At 37.1% G+C, this 25753-nt stretch overlaps 2 protein-coding genes across 4 annotated transcripts in view; both read left to right on the top strand.

Moving 5' to 3' along the window:
* Positions 1-4017, top strand: part of LOC130927299 (GRIP and coiled-coil domain-containing protein 2-like) — a 35306-nt gene extending 31289 nt beyond the window's left edge. Inside the window, exons 23-24 of the mRNA XM_057853010.1 lie at positions 967-1168; positions 2819-4017. Coding sequence (XP_057708993.1) covers positions 967-1168; positions 2819-2892 — 276 coding nt within the window. The 3' untranslated portion in view covers positions 2893-4017. The remainder of the gene's footprint in view (positions 1-966; positions 1169-2818) is intronic.
* Positions 4018-8063: 4046 nt separating this feature from the next.
* The window catches only part of LOC130927366 (LIM and senescent cell antigen-like-containing domain protein 1), a 38323-nt gene continuing 20633 nt past the window's right edge, over positions 8064-25753 (top strand). The window contains exon 1 of one of the 3 annotated variants that reach the window (XM_057853146.1): positions 8064-8207. In XM_057853146.1, coding sequence (XP_057709129.1) covers positions 8179-8207 — 29 coding nt within the window. In that variant the 5' untranslated portion in view covers positions 8064-8178. Of the gene's footprint in view, positions 8208-14122; positions 14208-18230; positions 18670-25753 lie in introns of those variants that run through there. The other 2 variants (XM_057853148.1, XM_057853145.1) reach the window with 2 other exon arrangements.

Raw genomic sequence — 25753 nt, 5'->3', positions numbered from 1 at the left:
TTATGGCTGGGTTGAAACAAAAGTGGTTGCGATGTGTCTGTAAACTGGGGTCTCCAGGGTAAAACAGACAAAATAATCTGGAGGCATAATGCCATGAAACTGCTATGGCAGCATGTAGAAATATTGTTCTATCAAACACAACAGTTCTTTTGGCTTAAAATACTGCAGTTTATTTTAAACAGGGGTGCAAGAGCAGAAACTGCTTTTTCGGCCTTGTGTGTGTTTTCCGCTATATATATTTTATAACCATTTAGCAAGTAACAATATTAATGGTAAGTGGTAACTAAGGCTGTCTGTAGACGCTATTGCCAACATTAAAGTAAAAAAAAAAAAAAAAAAACCAAACTATTTTTATAACCTATTGTTACACTATGCAGAAATATTCACTTTGCGTTTCGGTGTGGGAAAGTAACAAGTCTATGTACTTGTAAAAGTGTATGTACTTGTAAATGGTTCAATTAATAAAAGTACCATGCACAATGTGTTGTACTTAAATGTTAAAATTATTACTGAACTGTGATGATTAGTTTTTTCCTTCATTTTTCATAGAGTGATTTGATATTTTCACCAATTTGATATGGTTTCCTGTATTTTACAATTCCAACACATTTGTTTTCTTCATATTTATTCGTGTTTAGTGAGTCTTTTGCATAACACTAGAAAAAGCCACTATAATACCACACTTTGAAAATCAGTTGTCTCTATCTATGGCATCTGCCTCACTAGAGTAGCCTAGAAAAGTCCAAAATAATTGAATTACGTCAACATTTTATGAGGTAACAATTATGAACACATACAGTGCTATAGTATACTGTATGTGTGATTCCTCTTTGTTTCTATTGCCTGTAATTTTTCTTCCAAAGAGTTTAATCTCCACCAAAATGTATGCATGTTCAGATTTGAGATCTTGAATTCTACCAGATGTAATTAAAATATTAAATGTTGCCGATATATTTGAATTCATAGCTGTTGAAGAGTGAAGTACGTCGGTTGGAGCGTAATCACGAACGAGAGAAGAACAGTGCCAACCTGGAGTATCTGAAGAACGTTTTGCTGCAGTTCATATTCCTTCGGCCAGGCAGCGAGAGGCAGGCGCTAGTTCCCGTCATTCACACCTTGTTACAGCTCAGCCCGGAGGAGAAAAGCAAACTGGCTGCCATTGCACAAGGTAAAACACATATATACTAGTCCTTCTCAAAAAATTAGCATATTGTGATAAAGTTCATTATTTTCTGTAATGTACTGATAAACATTAGACTTCCATATATTTTAGATTCATTACACACAACTGAAGTAGGCCAAGCCTTTTATTGTTTTAATATTGATGATTTTGGCAAAAAAGTCAAGAAAACCCAAAAATCCCCATCTAAAAAAATTAGCATATTTCATCCAACCAATACAAAAAAGTGTTTTTTAATACAAAAAAAGTCAACCTTTAATTATATCAGCTATGCACTCGATACTTGGTCGGGAATCCTTTTGCAGAAATGACAGCTTCAATGCGGCGTGGCATGGAGGCAATCAGCCTGTGGCACGGCTGAGGTGTTAAGGAGGCCCAGGATTCTTCGATAGCGGTCTTAAGCTCATCCACAGTGTTGGGGCTGGTGTCTCTCAACTTCCTCTTCACAATATCCCACAGATTCTCTATGGGGTTCAGGTCAGGAGAGTTGACAGGCCAATTGAGCACAGTAATGCCATGGTCTGTAAACCATTTACCAGTGGTTTTGGCACTGTGAGCAGGTGCCAGGTCGTGCTGAAAAACGAAATCTTCATCTCCATAAAGCTTTTCAGCACATGGAAGCATGAAGTGCTCCAAAATCTCCTGATAGCTTGCTCCATTGACCATGCCCTTGGTAAAACACAGTAGACCAACACCAGCAGCTGCCATGGCACCCCAGACCATCTCAGGCATGTAGGCATTTCCTTCTACCCGGTCTTCCTCTAAACTCTGCCACCTAGATTTCCGAATGACATGCAGAATTTGCTTTCATCTGAAAAAAGTACTTTGGACCACTGAGCAACAGTCCAGTGCTGCTTCTCTGTAGCCCAGGTCAGGCGGTTCTGCCATTTCCAGCACACGCCTGTGCACGGTGGCTCTGGATGTTTCTACTCCAGACTCAGTCCACTGTTCCTGCAGGTCCCCCAAGGTCTGGAATCAGCCCTTCTCCACAATCTTTCTCAGGGTGCGGTCCCCTCTTCTGATTGTGCAGTGTTTCCTGCTACAATTTTTCCTTCCCACGGACTTTCCACTGAGGGGCATTGATACAGCACTCTGAGAACAGCCTATTCGCTCAGAAATTTCTTTCTGTGTGATAGCCTCTTGCTTGAGGGTGTCAATGATGGCCTTCTGGACAGCAGTCAGGTCGGCAGTCTTGCCCATGATTGCGGTTTTGAGTAATGAACCAGGCTGGGAGTTTTTAAAAGCCTCAGGAATCTTTCGCTGGGCTTTTGAGTTAATTCATTGATTTAGATGATTAGGTTAGTAGCTTCTATAGAGTAGTACTTTTTCATGATATGCAAATTTTTTGAGATAGGGATTTTTGGGGTTTTTTAAATTTTTTTTTTTTTTTTACTTTTTTTGCCAAAATCATCAATATTAAAACAATAAAAGGATTGAACTACTTCAGTTGTGTGTAATGAATCTAAACTATATGAAAGTCTAATGTTTATGAGTACATTACAGAAAATGATGAACTTTATCACAATATGCAATTTTTTTTAGAAGGACTAGTATACGTATATTTTTTTACTGTTGTTGGCCATAGTAAACGATGCAGAGATACTAATTAATGTGTGCTCTCTTCTCTGTGTTGTTCAGGCGAGGATGACGCCTCAGGGAGTCAGGGCTCAGGCTGGGGATCTTATCTCCACAGCTGGTCTGGGATCAGGTAGACCTACAGCCGAGGTCTAAGAAACCGACCAATGACTTAACTCATTCATTTGAAGGGCAAGACACATTGCCCCCCCCCCACCCCCCGCGCCCACACACACACACACACACACACCAAAAAACGTCATACACTGTAAGATTTTGTCGGACCGCCTTTGGCCTTGATTACGGCACCCATTGGCTGTGGCATTGTTTTGATCAATTTCTGCAATGTCACAAAATTTATTTCCATCTGGTGTTGCATTAATTTTTCACCAAGACCTTGGTGATGGTAGGAGCACAAAACCTTCTCTAGCACATCCCAAAGGTTCTCAGTGAGATTAAGATCTGGACTTTGTGTGTGGCCAATCCATATGTGAAAATGATGTTTCATTCTCTCTGAGACAGTCTTTCACAATAAAAGCCTGATGAATCCTGGCATTGTCGTCTTGGGGTATGCCCATGTCACCAGGGGAGGAAAAAGATACAGAACCTGCTCACTCAATGTATTCAGGTTTTCAGCTGACCTCATTCTTTGAGCAAATAATGTAGCTGAACCTCACCCTGACCAACTGCAGAAACCCAAGATCATAACACTGCTTCTACAGGCTTATATAGGGGGTACTAGACACGATAAATGCATCACTTCACCTGCCTCTCTTCTTACCCTGATGTGCTCATCACACTGGATCAGGGGAAATCTGGACTCATCAGACCACATGACCCTGAGTCCAATGATCCCTAGGAAATTTTGAAGCAATGGAGGACTACCATCAACAACGCAATTCATGCAATACTGGATGGAAATAAATCTTGTGACAACGCAGACGCAATGCCACAGCGAATGCTCGCCGTAATTAGAGCTAAAGGCGGTTCAATGAAATGATAGCATGTATGACAATTTTATTTTTTTTTGTAGCTGGTGACTTTTTTTTGGGGGGGGGGGGGGGGCGTTCAGTACAGAAAAGACAAAGCAATGTATAATGGCAAACATGGTACAGACCATGGTAATCAAAATGTTTTTCTCTATTCTTTAGAAATCAAAGTAGAGCAAGTTTCAAATGTTAGATAAAATGTACTGATCATACACTGAGATTAAGACAGGTGATTTATTTATTCATTTATTCCTACAACAGCTAAAGTCTCTTCCAGAAGGTGGAGCTCATGAGGCATTATAAAAGTTGAATCTATGTGGAGAATACAAGTCTTGTTTTTTTCACCCTTCAACTTGACGTTATCAACACTTAGAATGGACCATTTTCATCTATTTGTCCTCTTCAGTCCCACTGCAAGCTGCTTCTTCTGGGCCTCCTCACCATTGTACCTTAACTAAATGTATTCCAAATTGATGAAATATTGTCCAGATTAGGATAAAGAAATGTTTGTAATTAAATGTGTTAATTTTTTTTATCCATTTAACATTTCTTTCATTCCATACATGAACTTATAAATATTGTGCATTTGCATTTTTTGTTTGTTTGTTTGTTTGTTTTATTTTTGTTTATTTTGAAGATTTACTGAACTAATGAACAAGGCTTTTTTTCCAGGGTTCAGAAATTTGGGTAATGTGATGAGTGATTTTTGAAAGCTAAATTTTTCCTAGAACTTAGAAAATAACACCTGGAAGTCTGCTATCTGTTTTCCTATTGTGTGTTGATTGTTTACTGATCTTATTTATTCAAACATTACTTCGTTCATCTTCATTTGCTACTATATTATAATCGAAGTTTATACAAAATGTGATTGGGATCACTTTATTTTCTGATTTCAGTGGCAGCTGATTGTGATTCCTTCTGTATGAATTGTACAATAAAGATCCAAGATTGAGCTTCCGTGGATTTTTTCAGTTCAGGGGTTATAACCAGGGGTGAAAGTGGGCTGGAACGCCTTTCTGGCAGAAAGTTTGGCGCCAGAGTGGTGCTCTGATCCCGAAAATATGACTGCAACTGTCAAAAACAACCTGCCTGGCTGCCACACAGGGATCTCCCAAGAGGAAAACAATCTACTAATGTCAGATTTACATGCATAAGTGTTAACAACAAGCAAAATAAAGTGCTTTTGTAGCATCATCCATTTCCACTGATATTATTTATTCCACGGACAGCACGGAGTTCTCCCAGCATGTGTCTGATGTGTCGTGGTGCATGCTCAGCCTACACCCTCCCTGGCTGGGACTCCAGTTGCCGTTTCAATTGGCTGACATACTGACGTGATCAGCGTGGATAGTTAGCTCTCATTGGTTCAAATGCACGTGTTTTCTGGGACAAAAAAAAAAACCGAACAAGCTTGTTGAATTAAAGCAGTTTAAAAAAAAAAAAAAAAAAGGCAATGCAACGGAAAATTGATCAGATCTTTAAGAGAAAGTAAAGAGTTGAAGAGATTTATTTTCTCTGATATAAGTTAACCCAATGTTGCCTGATCCCAGAAATAATAAACAGAAAATTCAGATTTTTTTCCATTTGAAAGCTTTGTGTGATCCTTAAAACATAATTTTTAAAAAATTGAACAATTTTTAAAATTAATTTGTATATGGCGGAAAACACAGGAGAAGGCTGAAAAAGCAGTTTCTGCTCTTGCATCCTTTTTTTAATTAGTCCGTTTTACCCTGGAGACCCCCGTTGACAGACACCGCGCAACCGCTTTTGTTTCAATCCAGTAATAAAAACAAGGTAAGTAATTATATTTATTCAAAATTGATCATTTTTAGCTTAGAATCATTAATTGATGTCAAATATTTAGTTTAAAAAAATTACTTTAAAAAATTATTCACATGCATATTTTAAAATTTTAAAATACGTCACAATGAAAAAATTAGTGTGTAAATAGGTCACGGACATCTACCTCATAACTATTGCTTATGGTACATATATATATATATATATATATATATATATATATATATATATATATATATATTGTTACTGTCGCATTTTCCTCGATATTTTAGAAGATAAATAATCGATCCAGACAAAGAAAAATTGAGGGAAAAAAAAACATTTAAAAGGCTAAATATTTGAAAAAGAAAATTTCGACCACTCCTTGATGTCTGTGATTTCTGCATTGCGACCCTTGTTATACGACCGTGTTTCACCCATAAAATCCCCTAAAAGTGTTGCCATTCACAGCTGTGTCTTGACACTCGCTGAGACGTGATGCACGGAGTTTTGGATCGGAACAAGGTAAGTACGCGATAATATCTCATTAGAAACATGGTATCTTTTATTATGCTCTCACCTGGAGTTAGGATTTAGGAGTTTTTTTGGTTTTTTTTTTTAATGCCCTACTGTTCAAAATTTTTCTTCCCCCAGAAAAGATTTTTAGCTTTCCAATGATTTATCACACATGCGTATATGACAATGCACACATGCATATATGACAATGTTTAAATTTGGCCAAATTGGGGGTCTCAGCGGAATTTCAATCACCTGAGTGTTTTCCGCCATATATATGTTCTGTAATTTGTATCATAAATGATACATTAAGCATTACATGCCGTTCTCGTGGTCAAACAAATATAACTAAAGTGAGATTGAATACAATAAGGTTTTAAAGTTTTGTTTTTTAATTGCAATGAAGTCCAGCAATCCTGGTCTCAAATTTGATACATTTGGCTGTATAGTTTATGTTCACTTTGAACTTATTTTTGCTCATTTACAAATGTTAGGCTACTTATTTCCTCATCATATAAAAAAGTCAATGTTTGTGTTATCTTCAAAATATATTCCATTTCACTGTGCATAATGTAAGTCATTTGTACTTATTTTGTTCATGTATGTTACTTTTAAAATTTTTGAATGAAAATCAGTTTCTCACGTATGCCTTCTTACAGTAAGTGTAATTCAGTAGCCTATATAATGCATGTGTAAAACCATGGTACAAGCACATGGTTTTTCACATGGTATAGGCAAGAGGAAGGGTTTTATTAAAGGGGGGTTTCACATATCTGTTATTGGCTGGTCCTTTTTATTTTATTTTATTTTATTCAGTTTTTTGTTTCTCTTGCATCTAATGTACTGTATATGGTTACTTTAGTTCTTTGTTGATATGAGGACTAGTTAAAAAGGCCGGACTGATATTGAGGAATAGAAAAGAGGGGTTGATTTTAATATGCAAATGCTTCATCCTACTCCTTTATGGAGACAATGAATACATTCTGATATAATGTTGTTGTTGTTGTTGTTTTTTTTTTTTTTTTACTGTCCTAAATATTGTTGCTGTTATCTCAAGTATGATAAGTGGTTTGGTCTGATTTTTTTTTTGTTTTGTTTATTATTTTCTCATTTCTCATAAAACTTTTTTTTTCTTTCTTTCTTTTTTTTTTTTTTTTTTTCCTTCTTCTTGCATTTCTGTGGTTTTGAAGGTTTGAAAAAGACATCTGGCTCCGTGGCGACCTTTTTGTCAGAGAGTTCCGGCAAGAAATTCTAGCCACTTTCACCCCTGGTTCTAACTTTTTCCATGAATAAGTAACTGTCTGTTGCTGTCAGAATATCCATTGCCTCCCATAGCTAGGAGGCGGGCTTATAAGAATTCCCTTTTAAGGAAATAAATGCGGCGCTTCTACTATAATGATGCATGCACTGGAGGAAACGACAAATTGCTTATGCCTGCGCAAGGGAATATATGCCTGATGTTTACGTTTATCCTGTATGCCATAATTAATTTCTCCATCTCAATTTAGCATCTATATTTGGAAACAATTATTAAGGAGAGGGAAAAACAATTAAAAGGTACTGATACTGACGTTTTTTCCCTAACGAAAAAAAAACCTTCAACTTTATATTAAACAATTCAGGTCCTACATGTTTTGCTAAAATAAGAATGTCCACACAAACAAACAAAAAAACGTTGAAGGGTGGGTCTATCTCAGCAGAAATATGAAGAAATGCAATGCAGCGGTGGAAGTGACCAATTGATATGTTTTTGTATAAAGTCACTCACCCTCAATAAGAGTTCCTTTCCGCAAATTAAAAGTATATGTAAATCTATAAAATACTCACAATATTAAAAAATATCCAAAAAGTGTTTCTATTAGTATTCCTTCGTATATTTTATTACTTGAATATTTTTTAAATAAACATTTTACAAAAATTTGTATATTTTAGAATGCATTGCTGTTTTACTGTGAAACCTTGAAGCGGAAGTGAAATGTCCAGTTGTCTGTAGCTTGAATGCTGAAGACCCTTTTCGAGGCGGCCTCTTCTCGCCATCGTTTGAGAGGAGACCACCGCTCGCTACCAGCGTTCCATCCGTTCAACATCTGTCAACAAGAACGCAGAAAGAACAACTTTATTTCGGCAGACATCTTAAAGATGCTCGCCATTACCGAAATGACAAACGGGTGAGTCAAAAGTTCATTTTTATCTTCCGAGAGGAACGTTTTCTTAAAAAGTTGGGAAGTTGACAGTTTTTTTCCCCCAAGTTGGGGACGGGAAAAAACCAAGTACCGGCATTTTGTCTTCTCCCACATAGCTGAAGAAATTTACGTTTAGCGCAGATAATTTAGTTTAAATGATTGTAAGATGCGTATGTCGTCGAACAAATTATAGACCGTGCATCTTTTATAGCGCCTGTACAATTGTAACAAATCTGGTCATCGTCACTTATTCTGCTCGTTAGCGTCTCCTACTGTGCTCTTGATGGAAGGACTTAATGCTTAAAACATCTTTCTACTGCAGTGTCAAATTTGTGCCTTTTTAAATTTAACTATACATCGTGTTTAACCCTGCGTAGGTACTCATTTAACTCATTAGATGCCAATGACGGTGCTAGACGTCCAATCTATTTTGACTGGGAGAGGCTGGAAATGCACTCCCAGTCAAAATGGATTGGACATTTAGTGCTGTCAAGTGGCACTGAAGTGTGAGCAGCAGGGAATGAGTTAATTAATAGTAAATACTCTCTTATTTATTGTTTATTCTATTTTTTAAAATAAACTTAGTTAATTTATACATTTTGTTTTGATCAAAAAGGGAGCAAAACACCTTACATTGTCTTATTTTAATTTATTTAAAATATAGCTCAAATAAAAAAATATACAATTATTGTCGTTATTAAAAATGTTACTATTTTTTTCATTTCTAGTTAAAACAAACAAGGGAATTTAAAAATAAATATTATTTATTATTTTTGTATTGTTTTATCAATCATTTTTAGAGTGTCAATGTGTGCAGAGGTGGGTTGAGTAGCTCAAAATTTTACTCAAGTAAGAGTCGCGTTACTTCCAAATAACATTTACTCAAGTAAAAGTAGTCATCCAAAAATGTACTCAATTACAAGTAAAAAAAAGTATTAGTTGAAAAGAATACTCAAGTAATGAGTAACATTGCGAGTAATTGCTTAAAATGTTTGATTTTTTTTATGGTAGATTTTTTTTTTCACAGCACAACGTCATCTATATGAACTGTTATTATTATACTGTACTATAACCTATTACATGACCATATTATAGCAAAAAGATGACACAAAAATCGTCAGATTCAGACCTAAACAACACTTAAAACATCAACCATCCTTTAATACTAAAGCATTAATAATCATTTTATCTTGTGCCATATTGAGATAACAATGTCAACCATTAGTTTTTTTGGGACCACATTACCATGCCGATAGATTTTTGAACAACTTTTGGAATTGTTTTGATTCCTTTTTCCTGCTGTATGCACTGTCAAGTGATCGATTTTTGACTAAAATATAATTTTCTTGTGTGGCAAAAAAACAAAAAAAAGCATCACCCGTCTTAAGAGCATGCGCGCCCTCTAGTGGAGAGAAAAAACATTGTTACCTTTGATTGGCACAAATAAAGTCAAATCTAATATTTAAAATAAAGACGAAAAATGTAACGACTCTAGTGTAGCCCAAAGTAGCGAAGTAAGAGTAGTGTCCCTTCTTCACGGATCTACTCAAGTAAAAGTCAAAAGTATTATGTTGTAAAACTACTCTGAGAAGTGTGTGAAGCTACTCGAGTAAATGTAACGGAGTAAATGTAATGAATTACTACCCGCTAGACGTGCCGATTACCGGTTTCAAGGTACACCGTGGTATGAAAACGTCAAGGTTTCAAAACCTCAAAAATTTTCTGTCATACCATCCTTAAGGTATTAGCTATTTTTTATATCCCACAAATGCAGCTGTAAGGCTCAACTCTCCCCCACCGGTTGTTGCTCAGTGTCAATCAGTCAGCTGTGCTACACAATGGCTGGAGGAGGTGAAACTCCTGAACTTTTCCCCCCATCGAAGAAAACAAAATCGCTGGTATGGGAATACTTGGGCTACAAAAAAGTTAAAGACGGCCGCAGCTTAGAGGAGGAGGGCCAACCAACATGTAAAACATGTTTGCGGCGGGTGGCTGCCGAGGAGGCAATACATCCAATATGATTTCACATTTATACAAAATTAAAGGTTAGTAAACACTGTCATGAACGTTTCTCACCAGCTACGAGAGTTAACTTCAGCGTGTTTAGTGTGTCTAGCGGTGGTAAAACGTGTTTTTTTTCTCTCTGGAAACTGTCTGTATTGAGAAACAGCGAGTGTGTGTATAATGTAAATATGATATGAGTTATACACACGTGCTTTTTATGGAAAATAATTCAATTATTTTTGTTCCGATGGTAATAATGTTGAACTGCGGCTGTGGGTTTAGGCTCACCTAAAGGACTGCATTGATTTTAATTTAGTTTAGATTATATATGGCAGAAAACACTCAGGTGTCATACACACGTGCTTTTTATGGAAAATAATTCAATTATTTTTGTTCCGATGGTAATAATGTTGAACTGCGGCTGTGGGTTTAGGCTCACCTAAAGGACTGCATTGATTTTAATTTAGTTTAGATTATATATGGCGGAAAACACTCAGGTGACTTGAAGTTCGGCTCTGAGACCCCCAATTTAGCCAACTTTCAAAATTGTCCGATATGCATGTGTGATACATCATTGGAAAGCTTAAAATCTCAATTTTCTGGGGGAAGAACATTTTTGAACAGGAGGGCTTTTTTTTATTTTTTATTTTTTTTATGTTTTTTAAACAGCAAAACCCTATCTGGAGGTGAGAGCACACGAGAACAGAATTACAGACGCCATGACTGTAACGAGATATTATCGCGTACTTACTTTGTTTCGATCCAAAAACTCCATGTTAGCATGTATCACTGAGTGTCAAGAAACAGCTGTGAATGGCCACAGCTGTATTTTTGGGGGATTTTATGGGTGAAACATGGTCATATAACAAGGGTCGCGATGCAGAAATCGCAGACATCAAGGAGTGGTCGAGATTTTCTTTTTCATGTATTTACCCCTTTAAACGTTTTTTTTTTTTCCAACTTTTTTTTTTGTTTGGATCGATTATTTATTGGCATTTATTAACAGTTGTTTTGGCTTAAAATACAGCAGTTTATTTTAATGAGGAGTGCAAGAGCAGAAACTGCTTTTTCAGTCTTGTCTGTGTTTTCCGTCAAACTGTTGTGTTTGATTGAACAATATGTCTGTATGCTGCCGTAGCAGATTCATGACGCATTAAGCCCCCAAACTAGTTTTAATTTGCCCATTTTACCCTGAGAACCCTCGTTTACAGACGTCGCACAACCGCTTTTGTTCAACCCAGCCATAAAACGAAGGTAATTAATTATATTTATTATTCAAAATGTCTGTCATTATTAGCTTAGAATCATTAATTGATGTCTAATATTTCGTTTGAAAAAAAACAACTTTAAAAAAATTATTCACTCGCATATTATAAACTTTTAAACAAATTACATCACAATAAAAAATGGTGTCTGTAAAAAAGTCACGGATATTTACCTCATAACTATTACTTAATTGTATGTTTTTGTTTCTGTCGCATATTTTTCCGTTATCTTAGAAGATAAATAATCGATCCAAACAAAGAAACATTGGGAAAAAAAAGTTTAAAAGGGTAATTACATGAAAAAGAAAATCTCGACCACTCCTTGATGTCTCCGATTCCTGCATCGCGACCCTTGTTATATTACCATGTTTCACCCGTAAAATCCCCAAAAAATCCAGCTGTGGCCAATCACAGCTTTGTCTTGACACTCAGTGATACATCCTACATGGAGTTTTTGAATCGAAACAAGGGAAGTATGCGATAATATCTCCTTAAAGTCATGGCGTCTTTAATCCTGCTCTCGCGTGCTTTCACCTCCAGATATTGTTTTGCTGTTTAATTTTTTTTTTATTTTTCCTGTTCAAAATTATATATATATATATATATATATATATATATATATATATATATATATATATATATATATATATATATATAGGGCTGTCAAACGATTAAAATTTTTAATCGAGTTAATTACAGCTTAAAAATTAATTAATCGCAATTAATCGCAATTCAAACATCCATAAAATATGCCATATTTTTCTGTAAATTATATATATATTCTATAAAATAATTTGTTGGAATGGAAAGATAAGACACAAGATGGATATATACATTCAACATACGGTACATAAGGACTGTAGTGGGCATTTCACTCTTCTGTCATTTAAATTTGTCTATGCTGTCCTCACTCCGAAGCGTCTACTTTTTCCAAAGTTAGACAGCTGGTGAACGACGCCTTAATAATCAGACTTCTTCCTTATTCATCTGATTTATTAATAAAATGGCCTCAAACCATTGTCCTCTTTAGACCGTAGTGAAACTACAAAAAAAAGTACACAAGCATTGCATTAGCAACAACGTTAGCTTAGCACGCTATACAGGTTCACTAAACATAAACAAAAAGCATCTCATACAAAAAATATAACATTTCGCTTACTAACATAATATGTACATTCTTTACAACAACCATACTTACGGACAAATCTTGTCCAAGGATCATATAAGCACAACATTACAATGGAGGCGTCAGCCATGTCGCAAAGCGACCACAAGAGTTCGCTGTTAGACAGCATTAAAAACCTTGCTGTAAAACTTACCAAAAGGCAGAATACTGTCTGAGCGGGACATGTGCGTTAATTGCGTCAAATATTTTAACGTGATTAATTTAAAAAATTAATTACCGCGCGTTAACGCGATAATTTTGACAGCCCTAATTATATATATATTATATATATATTTAACATTATACATATGTTCCAATTTACTAATATTTTTTTAAAAAACAAAAATCCTGTTCAATGGGGAAAAAAAAGTTCTTTTTTAACCCAGATATCTCAAAGTAACACATTTTAGAGCTGTAAATTCAATACCGAAGTTTAACATACTGTCAGAATATCATACAAGCACATGCCTACTACCCACCCTTGGTTGTGGACCATAACTAGAGTGTTCATCTGTTTGTAAACATTTTATCAATTTCTTTACTTTATTTTATTTATTTTTAATATATAAATGAAGATTACGAATAAAAAAAACAAACAAACCTACATGACCCAAAATATGATGTCTACGTATGTTTTTTGTGTTGTTGTTGTTGTTTTTTTAAATTACCACAAATAGTCACTTGCCCTAAAAATGTGAGTGATGGAAAGATGTTCATTTTAAACCTTCTAGCTGCATTGCATATTTTTGCGTTCTCTCACCCAGGTCAACATACAGTATGAGAATAGAAATACTTGAAAAAGGAATGGAGAGTGTTGTTGAAATTCTGCCTATAAAAGAAATCGCTAAAAGGATGTTTTCGTGTAAAGAGCAGATCAGCATATTCTTGACCAAAAAATGTCTACACAGACTCCCTAACATTACTGCCCTTCTCTACCACTTCCTGTTTGTCGACTCCCATGGTGATAGTTTGATTTTTTCCCCCCTCCTGCACTACGCTCTTCATGGTGATAGTCTGGCATGAATCTTACAGTACACTTTGTTGATACAACTTGAGCTTGTTCCAATCTCCAGCTTGAACGTGACCTTGTTTGGAAGAGCGCTGCTCTTGTGAGATGACGTTATGGATAAATCATTAAATTGTAATTGTTGAACGTGCATATCTTAAAACTTTTCCGTTCTAGCTGTTTTCACATTTTTGGTCTGCAATAATGCCTTAGTTCACTTTCAAATTCTGTTGATTTCAGTAGGCTCCTCGCATCTCCCAACACCACAAACATTCTTTTATCACCCTCCTTTTCACACCTTCTCTCCATCCTTCTCTTCTAAGCTGCTTTGTAACCACTTTTCTCACCGAGACATGTTGGCACATAACTACAAATGGACATACACACATTGACACCCACCCCCAACATACGCACACACACGCGCACGCACACTCCTACAGGAAGTGATGTGGCCATGAGATAGTAGCAGTAGTGTTTTCAGTGACAGCAAAAGGAACTTTAGCAACACCAAAATTATCCTCATTCCTGTCTGACGCGTCACATTGGTAAGATGCAGATATTGCATGTGTTATAATGCTATGAAATTAACCGTCTCTTTGCGTTTTATTTTGTAAAAAGTACAATCCAGCAGGTAGCACAAAAAAAAATCTGCTGCAATGTATTGTATAGCATTATAGGCAGTCTTTTTGTGAGCTAGTGTACTTCCTCTTACATAAGTGGGCCGTTGCAGGTGTTGATTTTGACAAGGACATGTTGTTTTGTGGGTTTTTGCCATCAACCTGAAACGAAAGACATTTTGGACGAAAAAAACGTGTTTTGGTTTTTTTTCTGAGTGAAAATTGAGAGAACTGCTGGATTTTTTTGTGTTTTGTTTAGTGTTGCACCGATACCATATTTTGGCCCTGATACTAATACCTGGCTGTGCAGCATTGGCCGATACCAATACCATACAGATACCACTTCAATTGAAATATAAATGAAGAGCTACATATTTGGATATGAAATCATTGCTACCGTGGCTTTGTCAGGCTGCTGCTCACCATTGTGAAACAGGAAAAAGAGTAATACACAGTGAATCCAGTAGAACTTACCTACAGTAGAGTATATCTGGTATGGGTGACATAGTTAAATAAGCCTTTGGCTCTCAAAGGCCAAAATAGTGCTAAATTCGTGAAATTAAAGCATGTATAATACTAGCCCAACAGTAAGAAAGTAAAAATACAATGAATGAACGGAATAAACTTTTTTAAACCCTGAGTTTTGGCTCTCAGAGGCCAAACAGTGCAACTTTTATGAACTTATTAAGTAATAATAATTGACCACAGCATCTTGTCTCTCTATTAGACTCCCTCTTTGTGTACCAGCAGCAACATCACTCCATCTATAGCAATGCACAAATGCAAACAGCGCACGAGTGAGACACTCTCTTAGACACCCCAACCCCTCCCACGCACACACACAATTTAGCCACCAAGCCAATTTAGCTTACTTTGTTTTCTTCTACACCGCTTTTGAAATAGGTGTCAAATTACTGCGGCATTTCTTTCAGTAAAAGACAATAAAAGTAAAGTTGATGAAGTGAACTGACCTGGGATTGTTGCTCCGGTCAAGCCCCCTTCCTCTGGATAGCACTTCTGCTGTTGCAGCCTCAAACTCTGCGTTTGTTCACATGTTTTGTCTTCAAATGTTTCATCAGGTTCAAGGTATTGAAACTGGCCGATTTAACTCCAACTCTCGAAACTATCAGGCTGCAAATCTTGCATGCAGCCATTGTACTCAACGGAGTTTCTATGCTCAAATATTCCGAGACCGCCGACGTTTCTTTGTTTGATTTTCCTCCATATGAATAAGCTGCCCCGGCATTGGTTAAGAGCGGCTATTGGCCCGCTTTCTTTGGTCTGGAGCAGGTCAATAGCGATAGCTGCTTGGCATGCAAAGTGATCATGTGTGATCACACAACACAGAGTGCAGTGAGCGTCAGGAGAAAAAAGGTGAAGTGTTATAATGCTGGTCCGGTAAATGGTATCTGCACCCTATTTGTTGGTACTAGCTGATACTGATACCACCATTTTGGTGCTGTCATGGCTACCCCGCCAATACTGGTATCGGTATCGGTGCATCTTTAGTTTTGTTACTGGTTTTGCTGGCACAAAACCAACATTTTCAACATTTCTTAGCTGGTGAGGAGGTGTTTTACCACTTTTGTCCACACAATGGCAGTGAAGTCATTGGGAATCATCCACTCAGCTTTATTATAAAAATAAGATGAGATCAAATAACTGTAATAATTGCTCTTAATTTAATCTTTATTTGCTTTAACACATGATCATTTGTGAATCTGAAAGGCAAAATCTTTTTCTGGCTGCTTAAACGTGCCAAAAACAGTACAATATTCACATTTTCAATCCAAGTCTTGACATTTTTTTTGTTTTTTTACAGCTTTTAATCTAATTTTATGATTATTTTGTTATTGCTGTTGAGCTACTGTGGTCCCATCTTTCTTGTAAAGCGTCTTTGCGTTTCTTGAAAAGCTCTCTAGATATAATATGCATTATTATTTTGTTGTTGTTTTTGCATCTGATCATTTCGTTTTCTTGACATGTATTTTTTAACTATAGGCTGCTAATACTTTTCATTTGATAGAGAAGCAATTTTCTTCTCAGTTTGATTTTTTTGTGTCTTTGAAAAGTCTGTTAGTCCCAGACATTATTGTCATGAAATATTAATTGACTGGCATTCTCATCTCTCAATACTTTGTTACTGTTCAGGGTTTTAAACTGAAGGATACATGCCCCCCAAAAAGTGTGTGTGTGTGTGTGTGTGTGTGTGGGGGGGGGGGGTTCGTGTTGTGGTACAGCATTTGGAGTAGTTAAAATACCTTATTGCAAAATCTTGCTCAGTTGAAGCCACAATGTGTACTCTGCGGTCCTATTGTGTTGCCATATTTGTTTTGGTTTGGCAAACAGCTTGCTTATTTTTTGCTCATTTTCAAGTGATTCATCAGCGCCATCTGGTGGATAGTAAAAAAAATAGTTTGGAACTGGTCCTGAACTGTATTACAGTCATGCAGTTTACTATTTATCTAGTCATAAAGCAGTGTCCCCTTTGACTGAAGATGAAAGTAAATGTAATAATGAATTGATTAGGTATTTCTGATGTCAAACTGGTGACTAGGTTCAATAATGTTGGAAAAAGTTTTCCAGATCGAGATCGTGGTGAGCATGGGCTCGATTCCACAACCTTTTACTGTTACCCACTGGCCTACACACACATTGAGCTAGTTAATTACTGAACTATTTTGTCTTTGTCCAAGGATCTAAGTTATCACTGGGGTAATCTGTAAATTGGCGCAAACTGGTCTAATCTCAAATCTAAAATGGAGCCTTGCTGCCACCTATTGATGTCTGTGCCCAATTAACATTGTTCCCAAGCAGAGCCATGCAGAGACCGGTGGAGGGGCAGGTGCTCATAGACCATAAGGGGCACATGAACAAGTATTTAATACACCTTACAGCAACATAACTTCCATTTTAACCAGCTTTACAGTATAATTGACAGTGACTGTGACATACTTTAATTGGGAGGAGGGAAAAGTGAATAGAAATCAACACTCTCTGGCTGTGACTCAAGTCTTTCTTTGCCTCTTTTCTTCCTTCAACCTCTATATCAAAACTTCCTTACTCGACTTGTTGGTCATCTGAGGAAAAAACAAATTACATGTTCACTGAGCCACCATCAGCACAGTTTTTTCAAAACTATTATGTCATTATTAGAGAACTTAAAGATGTATATCTTTCTAGATAACGTTGTGAAGAGAACGGACAAATATGTTTGCCTATAGAGAGTAGAGACACGCTGGTCGAAATATCTTTGGCGCGGGTGGTAATTCATTATTAAAGTAGAAAACTATATAAGAGAAAATTACTTTTTTTTTTTTTTTTTTTTTTAAATTCCCACAATAAATCTTGTGTAAGAATTTTTACTACCGTATTTGCTCAAACACTGTTTAATAGGGTGACACCATTTGTTTTCAACCACCAGATGTCCTCAGACTCCTCACCAGACACCCAAGTCACAGAGGAATAGCGTGCAGGGGGAATGGAAGTGGGGTTTATGCGACGGTTCAGCGGCACACACGGCTTTTTACAAATTTTTTAAGGTGTTTTCGGTGTTCAAGGTTTTTTGGGTGTTCAAGTAAAGTACTCGGTGGCGTGCCTGTACAGTCGGCCAGAACACATATATGCAAAAAAAAAAAAAAAAAGCCCAGTCAACGGGGCACTTTGGGCATGTAGGGGCAGGTGCCCCTCTGCACGTGCCTGGTCTTTGAAAGAAAGACTCTTTAGCACTCTTTAGCTGTGAGTTGATTAATATTTAGAAAATATGGGTTGGATCGATCAATCTAGGCAACAGTCAACAATGCTTCTGAGTGAACAGACCTTTTTCTGTTCAGACATAACAAAAGATCCCTGAAGCTTGAAATCTTTGTCAAAGGTTACATTTATGGCAAAGCTTTGAATACAAAGCGCACATGTTTCTCCCTATAGTGGCCTTCTGATGGCATCCTTGGATTCTGATTTTCTCAAGAATGAGCTAGTGAGTCGTAGGCGGCCAGTGGAGGCAAAGGCCGGAATAGTTCTCTCCTCCTCCTCTTCTCCACTCAAGCACTGCCTTTCTACCTGCAGAAAAAGGCAGTTGATAGGTGTGCAAGCAGTGTTACCACACCTCTTCTTGTCCCTTCTCAAGACCGTGTGCCCTGGAGGTGTGGCAGTCTGATAAGGGGTTAGAGCGACACGAGCCTAATCTTTTTATTTGGAGCAACCCTGAACACACAGTTTCTCCGGCACATTTCTGGCCCTGTGGGTCGTGCGCTCTCGGCAGACGAGGAAAGAACAAGAGAAGTAGCTGGGAGATGGACTCTTTGAGACTCAAGGCGTTGTCAAACTCGGGCTTGTACAGGCGAAGACAGGAGAGACCAGACAGCTATGGTGTGCTCGGAGAGGGGTTCAGGTGCGTTCACCTTTCAGTGACGCTTTTTCAATTACTACCAGTTTACCAATGTTATGGTTACAGTTATTTGCAAGAATCATTCTTAGTAAATCAGTACAATGTTGGAGTTGGAGGTTGGTAACCATTGTTGTACAGTCAAGGCCAATACAGTATGTGATCCATCATGTCCTTCACAGTCCCGCTGTTTTACTTCTTTGAATGGTTTCAAGGTTACTTTTTTTGTGTCAGAAGAATGAGTGGACTAATCCTGATGGCGTTTGACCTGAGGATTAATTTGTCCACTCCCACTGCCCCAATTTTTTAGGGGATTTTGCATGAAAATGTAAAGAGTTTAGTAGTCCTTTGCTTTTATCAATAGCCCATTATCTGACCATTTAGACTTTACTTTTGGTATTAGAGTGGGGATTGTTTTTGATGTCTGTCAGAGAAAACGTATTGACGCACATTGATTAGGCAAGACTTTTACAAAGTAGAATGTTTCATTCCTAGTAAAGGAGTAGGATGTGCACAGCATGTGGAATTGTTGTGTGACCATACATCAACATCAGTTCTTCCCCTCCTCAAGTGGTTGCAGGAATGTTGCAATGTGAAGAATGTAGACACAAAGAGTGGGCTCTGTCTTTAGAGGTGTTCCTGGTCAAGTTAAACAAACTGATATTCAGTATAGCCACACATTACCTATCTTGAATCTCTTAAAACAAACACACTAGCATCTATTACTAGAGCGTACACACCACATTAACCTTTGACCACAATAATGTTATTGAATAATACCGGTCTGTGAATGCCAAAACCGACTGAGCGTGATTCTACTGATCTCATTATTCACTGGTATTGTGGCTTTCATCAAAAACATGATGAGTTTTTGTAGTGTTTTGTCATTTTTCCAAACAAAGGTTAATAGTACTTTAGTTCTCAGAAAGATTTTCACCTAAAAATGTTGCTTTAGAAAAATATTGAGAAAAGACTTCATTAAAGTTCTTCATAAAACACAATGACATGACACATTACCAAACCATCTTCTCAAAGCAGTCAATTTGTAGCACCGCAGGGCGTTTTCTCTTCATTATTTGTAATTCACTCTTTAAATGAAGAGTAATAATACAACTAAGTGTATTATGTGATTAAATTGATGATTTCCTTTGGGTTAGTAAAGGTTTAGACGGTACCACCCTATTTTTGTTCTCTGTTGCCCTGTGGACTCAAATGGCACTTGTCCTGGTCAAAGTGGGCGTCGTAAATTTATGTGTGTGTGCGTGTATGGGTGGTGCATGGTCTTGTAGGCTTAGCGCCACGCGTGTCTACGTTGCCATGGTTTCTGTTGACACTGTAAATGTTTATGTTAGCAAGGCGTGTGATACATTTTTCAGCTTGTGTCTGCTTGCATGGCACTTTCAATTGTTATTTCCGAACAGTTCTCATTTCCAAAATATTGATTCCGGTAAAAGATTCGGGGGCGGAACGCTACTTTGGTCCCGAAAATATGATGGCGACTGTCAAAACCCAAGGATTAAAACAAAAAAAATGCCAGGCTGCCACACACGCATCTATCTCCAAGAAGAAATCAGTCTACCGATGTTAGATTTACATACACAAGTGTTAGCAACAAGCATAATAAAGTGCTTGTGTGCTACCGATATTTATTATTTATGTATTCCACGGCGCTCTCCCCAGCTGCAGCAGTTATCTGAGTCTGACGAGTCGCGTCGATGTGCGCATGCAATCCCCCCTGAACTCAGTTGTCTGTTCAATGGCGTACCGCAAGTAACATGTCACTTTAGTTCATTAATATTCATGATGTAAGCAATTGTGGCTATGCGGGTCGACCTCCCATTTGTCCCTAATAGTAAATGTATAGAACTAGTGTACAAAAGAGATGTTTACTGAGCTAAACCTACCAATTCTGTCCAAAAATGATGTCCCTGGTGCCAAATTCACTGGTAAAGATGTAAATTCACTGGTAAAGATGTGGAAGAACATACAAATGTTCAGTTAAATAGATGGCTTGAGTGTCGAGGGCTGAAAAAGACGAGCCGACCTGATCCAGAGTTAGCTTTTTATCAACACCTTTTTCTTGTGTGCATTGCCTTATGCCACTGTCAATGACATTCTCCTGTTCCAACAATCTATTCTTTACCACCATATGCCCTGTCTTTTTTTATATATTATATCCTCTGGTTGTCTTATGTTTCTGACCGTTCTTGGGGGTAATTTACATTTGCTATTTTTGCGTAGCGATCGCAAATGCTAATCGCTGACAGCCAAAGATCACTTTTAATTTTTTCATTCATAACAATTCTTAATTCTATAATTCATTTACACTCCCCCCTTACTAAAGTTGTTTTTTTACAACAGAAAAGGTAACAGTGGCAGTCAGATACCATGCTAATTTTTTTCAGGTCATTCATTGTCAGACAGAAGCAGCACGGCAAAACGCCGCTCTAAAAAATAAGTAAAAATATCAAAATGACTTACCTCTTCGTCCTCTGAAGGACCATGGCCCCCAACAAAATGTTTACTCGATATGAAATGTGAATGGCTTCTCCTTGCTGTTGTTAAACTGGTCTTTTGGACGTCCACGCAAGTTGATCCATTTTTCACGTTTTTGGTTTCGGGAAACGTATAAAGAAAACATCCTTCATATGTCGTAATGTCAAGAGTCGTTTCTACAAGTTCCATAGCAGCAGTGTTTTATCGGCATGTTCTTTTTTGATAGATTACCGGAGAAAACCAGCAGAAATAACATGGGTTGTATGCGAGGGCGTGTCGATAATGTCCCACGTCCGCATTACGATGGCAACGTCACGGTCTAAAAATAGCATTCGTGTGGTATGCTATTGGCTGACATACTGACATGGGATCAGCATAAATAGTTAGCTTTTATCAGTTCAAATTCACATGTCTGCTGGAACAGCAAAAAAAAAGGAAAAAAGAGCAAGCTTGTTGAATTAATGGGATAAAAAAGTGCGATGCAACAGAAAACTGAACGGATCTTTGAGAGAAAGGAAATAGTTGAAGAGGCTTATTTATTTCATTTAATTTGCTCTAATGGTGAAGTTCAGAACATCTTCCATGTCAATGTGTACCTTGGACTTAGTTTTGTTAATTTATGATAGGATACTTATTTATTTCCTTACAATTTAAAAAGGTCAATGTTTGCGTGATCTTCAAAATATATTGCATTTCACTGCGCTTAATGTAAGTCGTTTGTACTTATTTATGTGAATGTGTTTTACTTATGCGTATCCATATTATTTAAAAAGAAAATAAGTAAATGTTTAAATTATCTTCAAACTTAATGTACATCCTGTATTCTTAAGTAGATGAAATTGAGATTTTGCATTTTAGATATGAGGAAATGGGGAAAAATAAAAATTAGGAGATGGAGGTTGGGGTTACTGCTGTTTTTGTCAACTGTTATTTTGCCAATCATTGAAAAAAAATTCTGGCTCTGTGGTGACCATCATGTCACGGAGTTCTGGCAACAAATTCTAGCCACTTTCAACCCTGGGTAACCATAATACATTTCAGTATTGTTCCATTATTCAATTGATGAAGTCCAGTCTGTAACGACTAATCGGTTAAGGTCAAAAACTGATGACAAATTCTTTGCCTGTCTCTGAACGGGATTGTAAAAAGTTCCTATTGGTCAATTACTGCAATGTCTCAAATAGGTCCCACCCTCTTGCACGTTGACACCAGAGATAGTGCAGACTGTTGCTGTGGCTAAATTCATCTATCATATTTGTCCTGTGTTTCCCTATGTCATAATAAATCATTGCCCTTGCTACATGACCCACTTATTCCAATGTACTGCACATAATTGTAACCAAGTCAGCAGTCCTGGAGCAAAAAAATGCATTCAATGGAACTTCTAAGTGTATTCTGGAATATTTGGTTGATTTAACCTAAGGCGCCATAGTGTGTAGGCCAGTCGTGTCCCATATGTAATCCCCTCTCATACTATATTTTACCCTAACACTTACTTGTCACACTTCTCACGTCAAGTGTAAATAGAAGCGAATCATTACTAAACATTTTTTCAGCAAGTTACAGCACGCACAGTCAGACCGGAAGAGAGTTACAGGACAATACCAGCATTTGCTCAACTACACTTTATTTCTTGTATTAATAATAGTAGTATTCATTCATTCGCTACCATGGACATCTACTGTCAACTGTAATCACCTAAATAAACTGTTTGCAACTACAAAAACATTTTTGTTATCAGGCTTTCCTCCTACGACAAGTACACATCTGGTGACAATCATGGGAAGTTCCTTTATCAGTACAGTCAGTAGTCTTTTGCCACCTACAGTAACACATAATACAGTTTACTTTGATAATGCCTTGACTGTTCTCTTATCAGTCAGTGGTACCATTTTGTCAAAGAATTTAACAAAACCGAGGAAATCCGACACCAGAGAGATATGATAAATATTTTTTAGAACTAATGAGTGGAAAATTTGCACTCGTTATTTTTTTCCCCTGTGCCAGCTGTCTAATCTTGTTGACAGACAGTTTAAGACCTAATTGCATATCAAAACATAATATTTAGGGGCCCGTTATATACAGTAGTATGAAAAAGTATCTAAACCTTTTGGAATTTCTCACATTTCTGCATAAAATCACCATCAAATGTGATCTGATCTTTGTCAAAATCACACAGATGTAAAACCAGTGTCTGCTTTAACTAAAACCACCCAAACATTTCTAGGTTTTCATATTTTAATGAGGATAGTATGCAAACAATGACAGAAGGGGGAAAATAAGTAAGTGAACCCTCCATTTTCCTGCAAAACATCCTGATAAACGTTTGAATTCATTCTTCCATTAATGATTGCAACTCGTCCAGGCCCTGAGGTAGCAAAACAGCCCCAAATCATGATGCTCCCTCCACCATGCTTCACGGTGGGAATGAGATGTGGATGTTGGTTGGCCATTTTTCCTCCACACATGACGTTGTGTGTTACTCACAAACAATTCAACTTTGGTTTCATCAGTTTTGTGAACATTAAACAAGTAACAATCTTTTTTTTTTTTTTTTTTTAGACAACAGTGGCTTCCTCCGTGGAGTCCTCCCATGAACACCATTCTTGGCCATAGTTTTACACATAGTTGATCTGTGCACAGAGATATTGGACAGTGCCAGTGATTTCTGTCTTTAGCAGAGACGCTAGGGTTCTTTTTTACCTCTCTGAGTATTCTGCACTGAACTCTTGCCGTCATCTTTGGTGGACGGCCACTCTTTGGGAGTGAAGCAACGGTGCCAAACTCTCTCCACTTATAGACGACTTCTCTGACTGTCGATTGATGAACATGGCTTTGTATCCTTTCCCAGCTTTATGCAAATCAACAATCCTTGAAACAGGTCTTCAGACAGCTCTTTTGACCGAGCCATTATGCACATCAGGCAGTGCTTCTCATCAAGACATTTCTTACCAGGTGTGTGTTTTATGGTGAGCAGGGCAGCTTTTAACCACTCAACAGTGATTAAGCACACACCTGACTTAAAATGTTTGTTAAGAAATTGTTTCAATTCCTCTTTAAGTCTCCTTAGGCAGAGGGTTCACTTACTTATTTTTCTCCCTTCTGTCATTTTTTGCATGCTGTACTCATTAAAATATAAAAACCTATAAATGTTTGGGTAGTTTTAGTTAAATCAGACACTGTATTTTCATCTGTGTGATTTTGACAAAGATCAGATCACATTTGATGGTGATTTTATGCAAAAATGTGAGAAATTACAAATGGTTCAGATACTTTTATACCACTGTATATGGATGGCTTGATGTGTGCTGGAAGACTAAAGTCTCATAAGAATAAGATACGATACTATTTAGTATTTAGTTTGTACTGGTGAGATGCACTGGGAAACTTTGGCTCTCCAAATAATTTTCTCGTAATTGGGTGGTACGCTTTGCATCATTGTGCTTCTGGCTGTAATCAGTAGGAAGGGTTGTGTGTGTTTCCTCCTTCCGCTGATTAGATTTTCCCTTCTTTCTCTAGCCTCAACAGAGACAGGTGACTTTTCTGCAGTCATTTTTCTGTTTTGGGAAGGGACACGTTGGTAATGCCTAAATTTTTCCATCGCTAAGTAGCCTTTATGCACACAATCCCTTGATGATGAAATAGTTTACTATACTGGAAAGGTCTTGCTATTCATTCATGTAATGTGTGTGTCAAAGCCCAACTCTGAATAGATGGCATTGAGTGTTACTGGTGGAAACAAATACAGCTGTAAACCATATATTATGTGCATACAGTGACCCCCCCCCCCCCCCCCCCCCTCGCTCACTCACACATGCACACAAAAGCAGCTGCTAGCACCTACTTTGGAGATGAGGGGTTCACTGGGAGTCTATTTGTGGAAGGATTGAGTCATGCTAAAGACAGGACCTGAAGACACATTTTACAAAAAAAAACAAGAAAGCCCTTTTTGAATGCTCACTTCCATACAGTATGCTGACATTAATCATCACTGATGGTGAAAATCGAATGGGCTTTAGCTAGTAGTACAATTATTTTTAAAAAGTACTGTTAGTTTAAAAATATATTTTTCAACTATAATTAGGACTGCAGCAGTGGAATATTTTTAAAAATCAAGTATTTTACTGTGTATGCTATTGATTAATCACATAAATAAGTCAAATAATTAACTTGCATTATTAACTCTTTATTGAACATCTGACTATTTTTGGTAATTAAAAAAAAACATGCAATTGGCATCCACATACGTGAGCATTACATTTTGGGTCATGTGGCCACAATTGTATCCCAAATGTTAATATTCTGACCTAAATGACCTTAAATGTGATGTGTATGTGGATGTCAGGTCTTTATGAGGTTATGTTTTTTTATATACTATAAATAGTCACTTTCCCACTGTGCACATGGGTTGCGTTTATACTATTTCTGTCCGCTTTTGATTGCCCCATCTACTGTTGTCATGATACTGAAATGTTCAACTCGACATCGATACTCAAAAAAATATTCAATATTAAATATCATTTTTGATTATATATAAATGTAAAAAAATAATAATAAATTTAAACTCTTTCAGTGGTTTTCCATTGCTGGTCAT

This window comes from Corythoichthys intestinalis, chromosome 12 (assembly GCF_030265065.1).
Source record: "Corythoichthys intestinalis isolate RoL2023-P3 chromosome 12, ASM3026506v1, whole genome shotgun sequence".
Taxonomy (NCBI): Eukaryota; Metazoa; Chordata; class Actinopteri; order Syngnathiformes; family Syngnathidae; genus Corythoichthys; species Corythoichthys intestinalis.
Note: the sequence above shows the minus strand (reverse complement) of the source record. Positions and strands in the feature narration are given on the sequence as shown.